Below are 14482 nucleotides of genomic sequence, written 5' to 3'. Positions count from 1 at the left end.
AGGCATTTCCCCAAACTTCAACACAGTAGGTCAGATATAGAACAACCAGAGTGTTAGAGGGTCTTCACATCCTGACCTAGAGACTGGATCCTGGTGAAGGAATTCTGACGGACGCACTGGAAATCCAAGAGGTGGCCAGATCCATTCCAAGTTCTCCTCGCCGTCCATACGGCAGTAAAGATGGCTGAAAGGGCCACCTGGATCCACGCAAGCCATTGCATAAGGTTCTCAGGCCCTTCTCCTGAGGACACCAGGGAGCTGGTCTCTCAACCACAGAAGGTTCTCAGGCTCTTCTCCTGAGGACACCAGGAAGCTGGTCTCTCAACCACAGAAGGTTCTCAGGCTCTTCTCCTGAGAACACCAGGGAGCTGGTCTCTCAACCACAGGGCAGGATAATCCCTGAGACCAGTTCTGGTGAGAGGTGGTCTACCCTCCACGTGGCAACGATGAACCTATTTATCATAATAGGTTCCTCTGTCTGACTCTGTTCACAACACCAGGACCCCCGTCCCTCCGACGCACACGAGCAGTCCAGGACGTCGATCTTCATGACCCTCAGGAGAACATCTGAGGGCTCGCAGCACTCTTTTGCTTTGCTCATGGTTTTGCCGGGTTATATAATTCCCTTGGTGAAATTCAAATGTTATTATTCAAACATTATTCAAATGTTCAGTGCTACAGTTATATATAGCTGCTTAGTTATATCTTTCTCGCAACGGTTGAACTACTGATGCTGAAGAATCAGAGATGGAGTTCTTTGAAACATAAGACCTATTTTGTATGTGTGATTAAATGGGTGTATTTAATCAAAAGTGGGGAGTGTCGTGGAAAAATTCAAACATTGTATTTTTCTAACAGGGGGTCGGCAGCTGTGGGGAGCAGGATGGTGGAGGGGAGATCAACAGTAAATGTAAATGTGTCTGTAGATGCAGAAAGGACTACGCCTCTTTTGTAATGTGAGCCTTCTCTAGGAGAACTGGCACCTACGTGTCGGATGCAGGAGGCCAGAATTTCTATTGGCTGATCCGTCAGGTTTCATCCAATGATCTGTCAGGTTTCATCCAATGATCTGTCAGGTTTCATCCAATGATCTGTCAGGTCTGACCCATTCCTATATAAAGAAGTCAGACAACACAACCTCAGATTCACCGTCCAGCCTGCAGGCTGCACGTGACTCTCCTGGTGCACCAGTTAAACACCAGTTGAAATAAACTTTGGAAATCTCGAGCTCACTGGGGTTGTAGTTTTGTTAAGGATCAGTACTTTACTTTGTGCAAATTTATAAAATGTCCACAACACTATAGAACAGGGTGGTCTGTGCTGCTGCAGCAGATGTGTCTTCTTCAGAAAGCTTAACAAGCGTTAAGCTTGCAGATGTACTTTAACTGGCTCTCTGTAGTATTTTTGTTACAACTAAAGGCTTTTATAGTACATGAGTGCTACTGCCATGTGCACTGTTACATGGCATAAAATTACCTTGGTTCTGGGAGAACATGATGCATAAGGGGGGCCCCGGAGAATAAATAGCCTAGGGGCCATGACTACCTTCATCCTCCTCTGCCCATTCATGAAACTACATGCTTTTATTTTGGCGCTCTCTTGGCGGAAGTGAGGTTGGTACATTAGAAAGTTGGTGAACTGATGTTTCTGAAGCTCAGATGGGACTCTGACTCTAAACTCTGTGATGAATGTGTTTTATGTGGATAGGTGGGACATTTTGTTTATTTTACGGCATTTAAAGTGTTTAAATGCATTAGCATAACGGTTGTGTTTGTTCATATTGTAGGAGCTCATTGTATTTTTATTTCTCTTACTTATCTGGCTCTTACGGTGTTTCATGAAGGAAAGGTACATTTGTGTTCAAAGATAAGGATGATGAACATGAATAAAGGCCTTTAATAAACATCATAACTCTTCACCATTGTCTGTCTGGGGTTCGTTATGTTTGGAGTCAGATTTAGAAAATACATGAAAATAATAAATATTTTGATTCATGATTTTTGTTTTTTGTTCATTAAAATGTGAATGTGGTCTCTATGGGGAGGAGAAAACCTGAATGAATAATTGATTGAGTCTTTCTCGGACGACAGAGACGTTGCACACACGTGAGTTAAATGTCCAGGAGAGGCCTGTAGTTTCTCTGGTATTGTACTGAGGTCTGACCACCAGGGGGCAGTAAAGACCTCTGTTCATACGAAGCTGCTTCTCCTGGACGTTTTAATGCAGCTTTGTTTGCTGCTGATCTTAACAGATATATTAAGAAATAACATTAAAAAAACAGAAAAGACCCGAGGCTACAGCCATGGGTAGATGCCGCCTTTCACATGACGGCACAGCATCGTCTTAATGCATCGGCCCTGCTCTCTATGGAGAATAAACTCTTCATAAAAAGTTCACACAAATTGTATGTACAAGAAATAAAACACTGTATGTCCTTATAAGGTTGCCAATGTTCATTTATTCCAATACAGATGTGATACTTTAGTACATCATTTGCCTGCTTTTCTATTTTGGAGTTTGGTTTGTGTCTGACCATTTTTGCGTGTTTTTTAACATCACCAGTTTTAACCAGCGGGAGGCCCCGGTGAGAACGGTGAGGAAACGTAACCTAACTCCTGAAGTGGCTGCAAATTTTATCCAGATTTTACAGAACACTCCTGCAGAAATTTTACCAGCTCCCTGTGATTTTATCGTTGCCAATTTTAACAAAATACTCAAAACAACGCTGGACTCAGTGGCTCCGATTTTAACTAAAAGAATTAGCATAAAACCTACACCCCCATGGAGAACTGAGGAAATAAAGAAACTAAAAAGAAACTGCAGGAGTGCCGAAAGAAGATGGAGGAAATCAAAATTAACAGTTCATTATGACATTTTTTGCCAACACCTTAAATACTACAATAACAGTATTAAAAAAGCAAGAACCGCCCATTTCAAAAACCTAATTTTAAACAACAAAAACAATTCCAAATTCCTTTTCTCCACAATAGATCTTCTAACAAATGGAAACCTGAACAGATCCCATAAGACAGCAACAGATGCCCTCTGTGAGGATTTTGCAGACCACTTCAGGGGTAAAATTGATGACATTAGATCCAGTCTTTTATCTCAACAGATTTTAACTCTTAACACACCTGGATCAATGCTTTTATCTGAGGAAACACTGGAGAGTTTTGCCTTAGTTGATGCGGGGACACTTTGTAGAGTTTTCTCCAAGGTAAAGCCCACAACCTGCCTTTTAGACCCCATTCCCACACCGTTTTTTAAAACACTCTATGGGTTCTTTGAGGAACAGCTTTTGTATTTGGTCAACTGTTCTCTTCAGACGGGTGTCTTCCCCACCGCCTTTAAAACGGCGGTGGATTTGATTTGATTTGATAAACCCCCCTGGAGAAAACTACACCGGTTTCCACTGAAATACATGAATATCTGAGAAGTTTGTAAAACGCTGGAAGTGAGAAACAAACTGAGCTGAAACTATGTACATCTTCATCTTCATCTTCATCACGGTCCAGTCAGAGTCTGTCCACACGAGCTGGTGCTGCTTCAACTCTGAGGACGATCAGGACACGACTCATCAGTCCTGGTCACTCTCATCATCTCCAGCTGTAGAGGAAAGAAGAAATAAGAGAGCACATAAAGGAGTGTTTGCAGAGATCCCTCCATCAGATCTAGAGGAAGAAGAAAGAAGAGAGCAGATAAAGGAGTGTTTGCAGAGATCCCTCCATCAGCTGTAGAGGGAAGAAGAAAGAAGAGAGCAGATAAAGGAGTGTTTGCAGAGATCCCTCCATCAGCTGTAGAGGGAAGAATAAAGAAGAGAGCAGATAAAGGAGTGTTTGCAGAGATCCCTCCATCAGCTGTAGAAGAAAGAAGAGAGCAGATAAAGGAGTGTTTGCAGAGATCCCTCCATCAGCTGTAGAAGAAAGAAGAGAGCAGATAAAGGAGTGTTAGCAGAGATCCCTCCATCAGCTGTAGAGGGAAGAAGAAAGAATAGAGCAGATAAAGGAGTGTTTGCAGAGATCCCTCCATCAGCTGTAGAGGAAAGAAGAAAGAAGAGAGCAGATAAAGGAGTGTTTGCGGAGATCCCTCCATCAGCTGTAGAGGGAAGAAGAGAGCAGATAAAGGAGTGTTAGCAGAGATCCCTCCATCAGCTGTAGAGGAAGAAGAAAGAAGAGAGCAGATAAAGGAGTGTTTGCAGAGATCCCTCCATCAGAACATCCAGGACTTCAGAGTTCAGAGCTGCAGTGGAGCAGCTGTGTGTCTGAACATCCTGGAAGGCCGTCAGCTGGAATACACCTTTATTTCTGGACACGTGAACACCAGCACAACACTGGTCTACAACAAACATCTGGACCCTCTGATTGGCCGACTGCTGTCTCTGTGTTTCTGTCCAATCCTGCAGCCTGTCATCATCCTCCTCTCACAGCTTCATGAGGAAAGCAGCTGCCGAGAAGCTGCAGCTTCACCTGAAACACTGATCTTTGATACCAACTGGTTTTAGTAGAAAACTGCTTGAAGCAGCAGAACCGAGTCCAACCTCCACTGACCTGAGAGTCTTCAGCTGGTAGTCTGGACTCTCAACCAGATCAGAAAGCTGCTTCACATCTGCAGCCTTCAGCTTGTTGTTGCTCAGGTCCAGCTCTCTCAGATGGGAGGGGTTGGACTTCAGAGCTGAGACCAGAGAAGAACAACTGATCTCTGACAAACCGCAGCTCTGCAATCTGAATAAAGAATAAAAGATACATTACAATCCAGCGTCATCTTCATCATTTTACATGCTCTATACAGATGAGAATTAGAAAGGTGATGGACTTTATGAAGGCTGATATTCATATTGATGTCACACATGTGATCTGACAGGGAACTGAACTGAAAGCCCCACCCGCCCCCCCCGGCCCCAACCCATGAACACTCAGGACTATGTAACATCACCACTGCGTCACTTAACTTACCGTTTACTGTTTACTTAAATAATTGCCATTTGCACTCATCACTAGCAATAGTAAATGTTGTGTTGTGTTGTATTTATTTTATGTGAAACTTTTAAGAAAGTCTATCTGCTGTGCCTGCGCACTTTATATGTTTATATGTCTATATGTTTATATGTTTATATATTTCACCGTGGGAAGTGGGAAACGTCCCTCTCGATATCTTGTATGTCTTGACATATCAAGTTATCGACAATAAAGCTACTTTGACTTTGACTTTGAATAGTCTGCGTATATTTCTCTTCAATATTATTGACTTGATGATCAGAAAAGTCTGAGTTTGTGCTGATTTCAATAAAGTCAGTGATGAGGACGACAGTCTAGACCATGTAAAGTCCATTCATGTCACGTGTTTCTGTCCCAATAACACGTCTGTTTGTAAATGATGTTTTGGACGATAAAGTTTTCATTCCTAGAAGGACTTTGTGAGCAGAGAAAGAGTTTCAGGACAGGAGGACGTCTGTGTTTATTCAGCATTCATGAAAGACATCTCTTCTCCAGTGATGGATCTGGAACTGGTGCAGAAAACTTTTGTCTGATTAATACATTTGATTGATCAAGAACAGATGCATGATGGTACAAAAACGTACAAATCTGAACCCTTACAGGGAAACTAGAACCAAATACTGGCAGAAACAGTTTTGATGGAATTTGAATTCAAATATCAGTCTTTCTATGTAAATATTAAATGAAGGTAAAAGTTTATTGAATCTGAGTTTTGATGTAAAAATCTGAATTTGTTAAAATGTTTTTTTTCCATAAACGATGAATAAATTAACCATATTCATCATTTCCATGTTTTTAAGGAGACATTTCTTCATCAATCAGTACATATTTGTCTGTTTAGGAGTTTTTTCAAACATTTTCTCTGAAAAAGTTGTTTGAGTGACGACATAGTTTCAACACAAAGTTTCTGATGTTCTTGTTGGATGTTTTGTTGCTGATGAAGGAAACTCATCGTCTAGACAGCAGCTTTATTTCACTTTACTAACTTCAACACACATGGATTTATATTTAGTTTTACACACGGAAAACCATAAAAAGACATTATTTGTTGCACCTTATGTCTTTATGTCACCTGGATGAAATGATCTTAACAGACATATTGAGGAATTTTATTAAAAAACATAGAAAAATATGTTTTTCCATGTTTTGAGTTTCATATTTGGTAAACTTGTATTTGTTAATGTGAAATGTAATGTTAGTCAAAGGAAGCCAACGTTGGTTTGACTGATTTCAGCCACAGTAAGAAGTTATTCAGTAAATGAGCTCTATAACTCATATGTTGGACGACTACACATTCAGTCTGTCCACTATTGTCTGTCAGACTCTCTCAGTTTATTAACATCTGGATGACATTTCTGAACGTATTAGCGGTAAAGTTTAATTCATGTTTGTTCAGATGTTTTATTCCAGGTTCAGACACATCTCTGGTTCTTCATTTGTTCCTGTCTGACACATTCACATGTTTAGTTTTATGTAATGAATAGGGGTGTAACGATACACTAATCTCACGATAACGATACGATACGATATTATAGCAGTATTTTTTAACAACCTTGATAGAGGAATATATGACTGGAAAAAATTGTCTTTTATAGACACATAAAGACAAAGACATAAAGACACAAAATACAAAACAATGCTGTGCGTTTGCCCTATTGTTACAGTTTGTAATGCTTTATAACTGTTTAAGTTTTAAAGAGAAAGCCAGGCCAACCATTTGCCACAAACTGAACTAAAAGTAAATGTCAGGTTTGCATTATGATCTTCAGTTTCATACAAGTACAAATATTTTGCCACAAACTGAATAGTTTCTCTCATGTATGATTTGACTTTTTTCTTTTCCAGAAATTTAACAACTAAAATTAAATAAATAAATAAGAGTAAATAAATAGATACAATTTTACATCATAAAAAAGATTGATTTATGCTCACCTTATAAGTGTAAGAGGAGATTTATTTTTGTTAAGAAGGTTATTTTGGTAATTCAGGGTTCATTATTTTATAAATATATTCTTTATATTCTGTAAATCAGGGACTATAATTAAACTAGTCAGTATATCAGTTGTTAGTATGTTTTAGATTGGGCGGAGTGATACAGCACTAGGTGTTGTGTTGATGTTCTGAAATCCTACGCTGTTGAGCGGACATTGAAGTACACGCAAACTCACGCAGAAGTTGTCCCGTGTTTATCCTACTCACGACCCCAAAAAGGTTTAATTTAATAAGGTAAGGCTTAACTCTACACCAGACTTAAATAAGTAAAGGTTCAGAGCTCAAAACAGGACCGCAAAACGGGACTACTTTCTTCTGAGCGAAGGAAGATTTTGGTCCGCGCGGTCGCGGCTGCGGTCGCGGTCGGATGCGCGTTTCTAGTCAACACAATAGATTAATATTAATAACCCAATATCGCGATACAGGTTGTCACCTCCACGACACGTATCGTGACGTTTTTGTATCGCGAAATTTCGTGGCACGATATATTGTTACACCCATAGTAATGAATCAGGAGAGGAACTTTAAGATGAATCTAAAGCAGAGAAGAAGAACTCAGAGCAGTCAGATGGTCAGTGTGGATCAGTAGAAGATCAGCCTGATGTCTGCAGGTTAGTGTCAACACAACTTTCACATCAGATTCATCTGAACACACAACTAAGGCCCAATCCCAATTCAACTTCACTCGCCCTTCTTTTCTCCACTCGCCCTTCTTTTCTTCCCTAACCCCTAAAAAAGAAGCAGGAGATTTTAGGGCACTTGAGATCTAGGGCACTTGGCCCAGGTGCCTGTCCCAATTCTCCCCCTACCCCTCGTTTTCATCCCTACCCTGATCAGGAAGCTGAGAGCCAAAAGCTGTTTTAATTTCAGCAGTAGCGCTGTTAATATGGCACTTTATTAAGTTTTAATATTTTTTCAGGTATAAAGGTAACTGTAGCAGGGTGGATGCTACGGGGCCCGACCGAAGGATGGAGAGGACACGGAGTTTCGTGCAGACCCTTTTATTTAATCCAGTTTCACCCAACACGTGCAGAAACCCACACAGCTCCTCAGCAGCAGCTTCACAGTCTCCCACCTGCCCAGCTGCAGTCTCCCAGTCCTTATCAAGGCTGGCAGGCTGATGGGACACACCTGTTTCCCATCCACCTGAGTGGCTGCAGCTACTCCACTCTGCCACAGTAACCTTTAAATCCGCAACCGGGGCTCAGTTTATCCAAATGACGCCTGTTGAGAAATTTGCTCCGAAATTTAGAGATTTCTGTCTGCCGGCTCCGGAGTTTGGGTCTGCGTTAAATCGACGCAGAGCCTACGCCGTAGGGTACGGCGTAGGGTACGGCGTAGGGTACGGCGTACGGCGCGCGTCGCCGCGTACATCGACGCAGACCTTACGGCGTAGGGTACGTAACCTACGCCGTAAGGTCTGCGTTGGTGTAACGCAGAACCATAAATCCCTTTATTCTGGTGTGATCTTCCGCAACTTTATCTGAAAGTGTGTAAATTACCCAGATAAGCTGGATTACTTTGTGGTTTCTGAAGACTATTATATCAGAAACATCCAAAACAAATCTGACGAGTCACAGGATTATTTATCTTTATTTCTCTGAGACGAGTCTGCCTGTTTGCCTTCGGTCGGCGAGTCAAATCGACGCAGAGCCTACGGCATAGCTTACGTAGCCTACGCCGTAGCTTACGTAGCCTACGGCGTAACCTAACAGCCTTTACTCCGGCGCGATCTTAGCGAACAACGGACAAAAAAGGGATTATGTACATTCACTGAGTGAATATTATGAAAGTAAAATATTGGTTTGTAACTAGAAATGTAATCAAAACGCATTTTTATGTAGAAACTAACTCAAAATATTGATTTTATTCACAAAAAAATAAGAAATGTCCGCCATGTTTTTTTTTTGATTCAGTCCGCAAATGACGACAAAAAGCATTCTGGTAAATTTTCATACCCCCTCGCTCGCCAAGTGAGCATCTGAAAACCCTTGATTTGAAGGGGCTATTCTCAGCCCCTAGCCCTCGTTATGCCCCCTCCCCCTAGGTGAAAAGAGGAATTGGGACACCACTACCTTCACGGGAACGCGCAAAAGTTAGGGTTAGGGAAGAAAACGAGGGCGAGGGGGAGTATTGGGACGCACCCTAAAACATGTCTGACCTCAGAGTCTCCAGTCTGCAGTCTGGACTCTCCAGAAATCCACACAGATGTTTCACTCCTGAATGCTGCAGGTTGTTCTGGCCCAGGTCCAGATGTTTCAGATGGGAGGGGTTGGACTTCAGAGCTGAGACCAGAGAAGAACAGCTGATCTCTGACAAACTGCACCACTTCAACCTGAACAGAAAGTAAAACATGTTCCAGTCTCATCAGAGAAGTGTTTCTTCAAATATCAACTTTGTCATCAGGTCCATGTGGGTCACCACCGTATCTGGACTTTATAAAACAGCTTTTACACTTTTGTTACATCCATGATGTGGGTTCCTGGTTGTTCCTCTGACATGTTCACCTTTACTGAACATCCTGAGCTTTTCTGGTCCAAGTCTGACACTAGATTAAGATGAAAACACCAACATACACACCAATCCTTTTGATTAGTGTTGATGTTCAAATATTGTTCAAAGCAGCAGTTTAGAGATCAGAAGCTGATCTAGCAACAATTATTAACACCAGAATGGATCTGTGGAGAACTGCTGGACTTTATATCATGTGTCCAGTTTTATATCATTTATGCAGGATTCCTGAGCTTTTTATCATAATGATCCTTGTATGTTATAAAGAGTTCAAATGATGTTTTCTGAGAGCAGAAGATATTAAAATACTTTACTTTTAGTAATGTGTCATTTATAATTTGACTTAACTTGCAAACACATAATAATTCTGTTACAACTGAGTTTATCAGTTAATATCTTACTTTTAGTTAAATATAAGAATGATTGTATATTTATCAGAGTAATTCAACAGATTCTGAAGTCTGTGTGAAACTAAACATCAGGTTCTGTATCGCTTGCACTTGAAAAGTCTTTGCTTGAACAACTAATGATCTGCTTGATTAAAGGACATTTCTGAATTAAACCCCCACGGGAGGATCTAAGACACTTCCTGTCAGGACGATCACTTTGACGCTCCACCTGTAGCCGTCAGTCCAACCTGTCCAGGTCTGAGGCCTCGTTTACACGCAGCAACAACGCTGCTGTTTTCATCAGTTTTAGCCGTTCGTTTACACCAAAACGAAGCTCAAAGTCTCCAAAAACCATCATTCCTGAAAACTCCGGCCAAAGTGGAGATTTTTAAAAACCCCATCTTCACGTTTGCTTGTAAACGGAGAGAAACTGACATTTAGGCTTCAGAACGTCACATTATGCAAGTAACAGAAGTGAAGGTATTAAGGGATGCTGTAGAGAGTCAAATGTCCTGGAATAGACAAGTTGACCAAATAGTGGGTAGAGGTATAGCTGTGATTAAACACTGCGGGAAGTTTCTGCCTAATGATTTGATTAAACAGGTGATACACGCATTGGTCTTGTCAAATGTAGATTATTGCTCCGTGATTTGGTCCAGTACAACCAAACGTAACCTGGCCAGGCTGCAGGTAAATCAGAACAAAGCAGCTGGCTGAGCCATTCAGCAACTTTATCAGACCAGTGGAAGTAATGAATCCCCATCCATCCTGGTGAACTGGAGAATATAGGAGGCAATATTCATTGATGAGTTTAATCAATAAAGTAGTTATGACTAAAGAAGATTATCATTTTTTTCAAACACAAGGCGAACATCAGCAGGTCAGTTTCTGTTGCCTCCATGTAGAAGTCACTTAAAACAGAAGAATCACAGAGCGATGGTGGTGTGGAGTGAATTACCAGACCTTTGGACTTTAGATAATATGATAAGCTTTAAGAAGAAGCTCAAGTTATTTTTGTTTACTCAGGAGAATAAATGGACTGTTATGAATTGAGCTATTAATCTTTTTATTGTGTTGACACAGTTTCCTTTTCCTCTATTTATTTTGTGTTTGTGTGTGTAGTTTTGCTGAAGCGGGTGTTAAAATGTCACATGATTGTTTGTTCTATCTCACACTGTCCAGAGAGTTGTTGTGTTGTTGAAAAATGGAAAATATTTTTTATTCTTTTTAAATTGAGCTATTCATTTGATTTTTCTTAATATTGTGTTTGAGAGTGTGATGAGAAAATGTAAATCCTGACTTTCAAAAGAGGAAATGTAGAGTCATAATGCCATTGTGCTGATTATAATGTTGTTTTTAACTTTTAGCACGTGTGCTAGTGTCTGTTGTCTCTGAGTTGTGAGCATTTCGTTTATGTATTTTAATAAATGATAATCGGGTAATTAAGCTGATGATTCTGATGAGACCCCAGAGAAACTGCTGTGAAAGGTCAGCAGCTAACGGGGATCTAATAAAACAACCAAACAATCATTTGTAACGGTCACCAGTTGAACATTTGGTGGATTCTGACCTGAGAGACTCCAGTTGACAGTGTGGACTCTCCAGTCCAGGACACAACTGCTCCAGTCCAGAATCCTGCAGGGGGTTGAGACTCAGGTCCAGTCCTGTCAGACTGGAGGACTGAGAGCTGAGAACTGAGGACAGAAGTGAACAGATGTTCCCTGAGAGTCTACAGCCACTCAACCTGCAGAGGAGATTAAAGAGAGATCATGAGGTCATTTAAAAGTAGATTATGTAATTTAACAAAGAAATCTAGAGTATAATATCAATTAATGCTGATTATTTCAAATAATAATCAATAAGTATTGATCACTGCATTTCTCTTCTCTGTATGTAAAGTTTCCTGAGATGAATCATTGAGGAGAACTGGTCCCACATGAACCTGAACTTAGTTGAACAGTGAATTTAACTGGTTTCCTCCAAGAACATGTGATTGTAACTAAAACAGATGTGTCCGTGTTCGTCCTTACACAACTTTCTTGGAGGCTTTGACCACCGGCAGCAGCCTCCGTAGAGTCTCCTCTGAAGCTGAGTATTTCCTAAGGTCAAACTCCTCCAGATCTCCTGATGACAGTAAGATGAAGACCAGAGCCGACCACTGAACAGGAGACAGTTTAATTCTGGAGAGAAATCCTGACTTCAGGGACTGTTGGACCTCCTCCACCAGAGACCGATCGTTCAGTTCACTCAGACAGTGGAACAGGTTGATGCTTCTCTCTGCAGACAGATCCTCACTGATCTTCTCCTTGATGTATTTAACTGTTTCCTGATTGTTCTGTGAACTCCTTTGTTTTGGTTCCATCAGACCTCGTAGGAGGTTCTGATTAGTCTCCAGTGAAAGACCCAGGAGGAAGCGGAGGAACAAGTCCAGGTGTCCGTTGGGACTCTGTAAGGCCTTGTCCACAGCTGTCTGATAGAGGTCAGTCTCTGTGTTTCTTTGTTCCTCCAGCAGGTTGACTCCAGACTTGATGAAGGTCTGATGGACATGAAGAGCAGCCAGAAACTCCTGGACACTCAGATGGATGAAGCAGAAGACCTGGTCCTGGTACAGGCTGCTCTCCTCTATTAAGATCTGGGTGAACACTCCTGAGTACACTGAAGCCTCTCTGACATTGATGCCACACTCTCTCAGGTCTGATTCATAGAAGATCAGGTTTCCTTTCTGCAGCTGCTCAAAAGCCACTTTTCCCAGAGACTCCACCATCTTCCTGCTCTCTGGACTCCAGTGTGGATCCGTCTCAGTTCCTCCATCATACTTGACCTTCTTCAGTTTGGCCTGGACCACCAGGAAGTGGATGTACATCTCAGTCAGGGTCTTGGGCAGCCCCCCTCCCTCTCTGGTTTCCAGGACGTTCTCCAGGACCGTAGCAGTGATCCAGCAGAAGACTGGGATGTGGCACATGATGTGGAGTCTCCGTGATGTCTTGATGTGGGAGATGATCCTGCTGGTCTGCTCCTCTTCTCTGAACCTCTTCCTGAAGTATTCCTCCTTCTGTGGGTCAGTGAACCCTCTGACCTCCGTCACCATGGAGACACACTCAGGAGGGATCTGATTGGCTGCTGCGGGTCGTGTGGTGATCCAGAGACGAGCAGAAGGAAGCAGGTTCCCCATGATGAGGTTTGTCAGCAGCACATCCACTGAGGTGGACTCTCTAACATCAGTCATGAACTCATTGTTGTGGAAGTCCAGAGGAAGTCCACTCTCATCCAGACCGTCAAAGATGAACACGACCTGGAACTCTTCAAAGCTGCAGATTTCTCTGGTTTCAGAGAAGAAGTGATGAACTAGTTCCACCAAGCTGAACTTCTCCTCTCTCAGCACATTCAGCTGTCTGAAGGTGAATGGAAGCAGGAACTGGATGTCCTGGTTGGTTCTGCCTTCAGCCCAGTCCAGACTGAACTTCTGTGTTAGGACTGTTTTCCCGATGCCGGCCACTCCCTTCGTCATCACTGTTCTGATTGGTTCATCTCTTCCAGGTGGGGGTTTAAAGATGTCTTCCTGTCTGATGGCTGTTTCTGCTCTGTCTGGTTTCCTGGAAGCTGCTTCGATCTGTCTGACTTCATGTTCATTGTTGACCTCTCCGGTCCCTCCCTCTGTGATGTAGAGCTCCGTGTAGATCTGCTCCAGAAGGGTTGGGTTTCCTGCTTTAATAATCCCCTCAAACACATGCTGGTGCTTCTCCCTCAGCTTAGACTTCAACTTTTTACAAACTGTAACGTAAAGACAGATATTTAGTGTTTTATGAAGTTCACTCAACAACTTAATTCTAAAAACAATCGAGATCTGAACATCCGCTGATTAGCTGTAACTTTACGACGAGCTGTCTGTTGGAGGTCAATGAAACATATTATTATCAGTTATTGTTTAAACAGGATAAAATGTTCATAGTAAGATGGTTTTTGTGTTTTGTCCTTCTCTACAACAGACCTTTATCTCTTTTCATCTTCTTTAAAATCGTCTCGGCCACCTCTCTGGTCTTTGAGGAGAACCTCTGTATCATCAGATCTGCTGTCTTCAATATGTCCGCATGCTCCAGATCACACACTGGGATCGGTTTGAAAACTTCCTTTGATTGATCTGCATTCACCAGGTACCAGTGGAATTCCTTCAGCTCACTGGAGTCCAAATCCTCCAAAATGTCCTTCAACCACATTTTTACCTTAAAGAAAGAAATCATCATAAATTAATTTTTAAAACCTGAATTCTTGACAGAGAATCAAATGGACTTGAACAAACTCAGGAACATCCAGAAATCTGAAAATGGTTTACAGACCAGGGTTTCCCAACTCTGGCCCTCAAGGGTCGCTGCCCTGCATGTTTTAGATTTTTCCTGCTCCAACAGGGCCACGTTTGGACCTGCAGGTCTTCTTGGCAGGAGCAGACTCCAGCCAACCCAGTAAAACCAAAGATGAGTCTGGCAGTCAGCTGGACCATTGACCCTGTTGCATCCAGTCTGGTAGTAATGGGCTTCCGATCGTCTACATCGATGTCATATCACAACACAACAACTCTGGTGCCAACTGACACGCATGATG

At 42.0% G+C, this 14482-nt stretch overlaps 1 protein-coding gene across 2 annotated transcripts in view; it reads right to left on the bottom strand.

The window, feature by feature from the left end:
- Positions 1-2435: 2435 nt before the first annotated feature.
- LOC133462727 (NACHT, LRR and PYD domains-containing protein 3-like) overlaps positions 2436-14482 on the bottom strand; it is a 97783-nt gene continuing 85736 nt past the window's right edge. For both annotated transcript variants that reach the window (XM_061744127.1, XM_061744126.1), the window contains exons 8-13: positions 13875-14106; positions 11917-13657; positions 11457-11630; positions 9148-9321; positions 4548-4721; positions 2436-3606 (exon numbers count right to left, since the gene is read on the bottom strand). In XM_061744127.1, coding sequence (XP_061600111.1) covers positions 3597-3606; positions 4548-4721; positions 9148-9321; positions 11457-11630; positions 11917-13657; positions 13875-14106 — 2505 coding nt within the window. In that variant the 3' untranslated portion in view covers positions 2436-3596. The remainder of the gene's footprint in view (positions 3607-4547; positions 4722-9147; positions 9322-11456; positions 11631-11916; positions 13658-13874; positions 14107-14482) is intronic.

This window comes from Cololabis saira, chromosome 16, assembly GCF_033807715.1.
Source record: "Cololabis saira isolate AMF1-May2022 chromosome 16, fColSai1.1, whole genome shotgun sequence".
Taxonomy (NCBI): Eukaryota; Metazoa; Chordata; class Actinopteri; order Beloniformes; family Belonidae; genus Cololabis; species Cololabis saira.
Note: the sequence above shows the minus strand (reverse complement) of the source record. Positions and strands in the feature narration are given on the sequence as shown.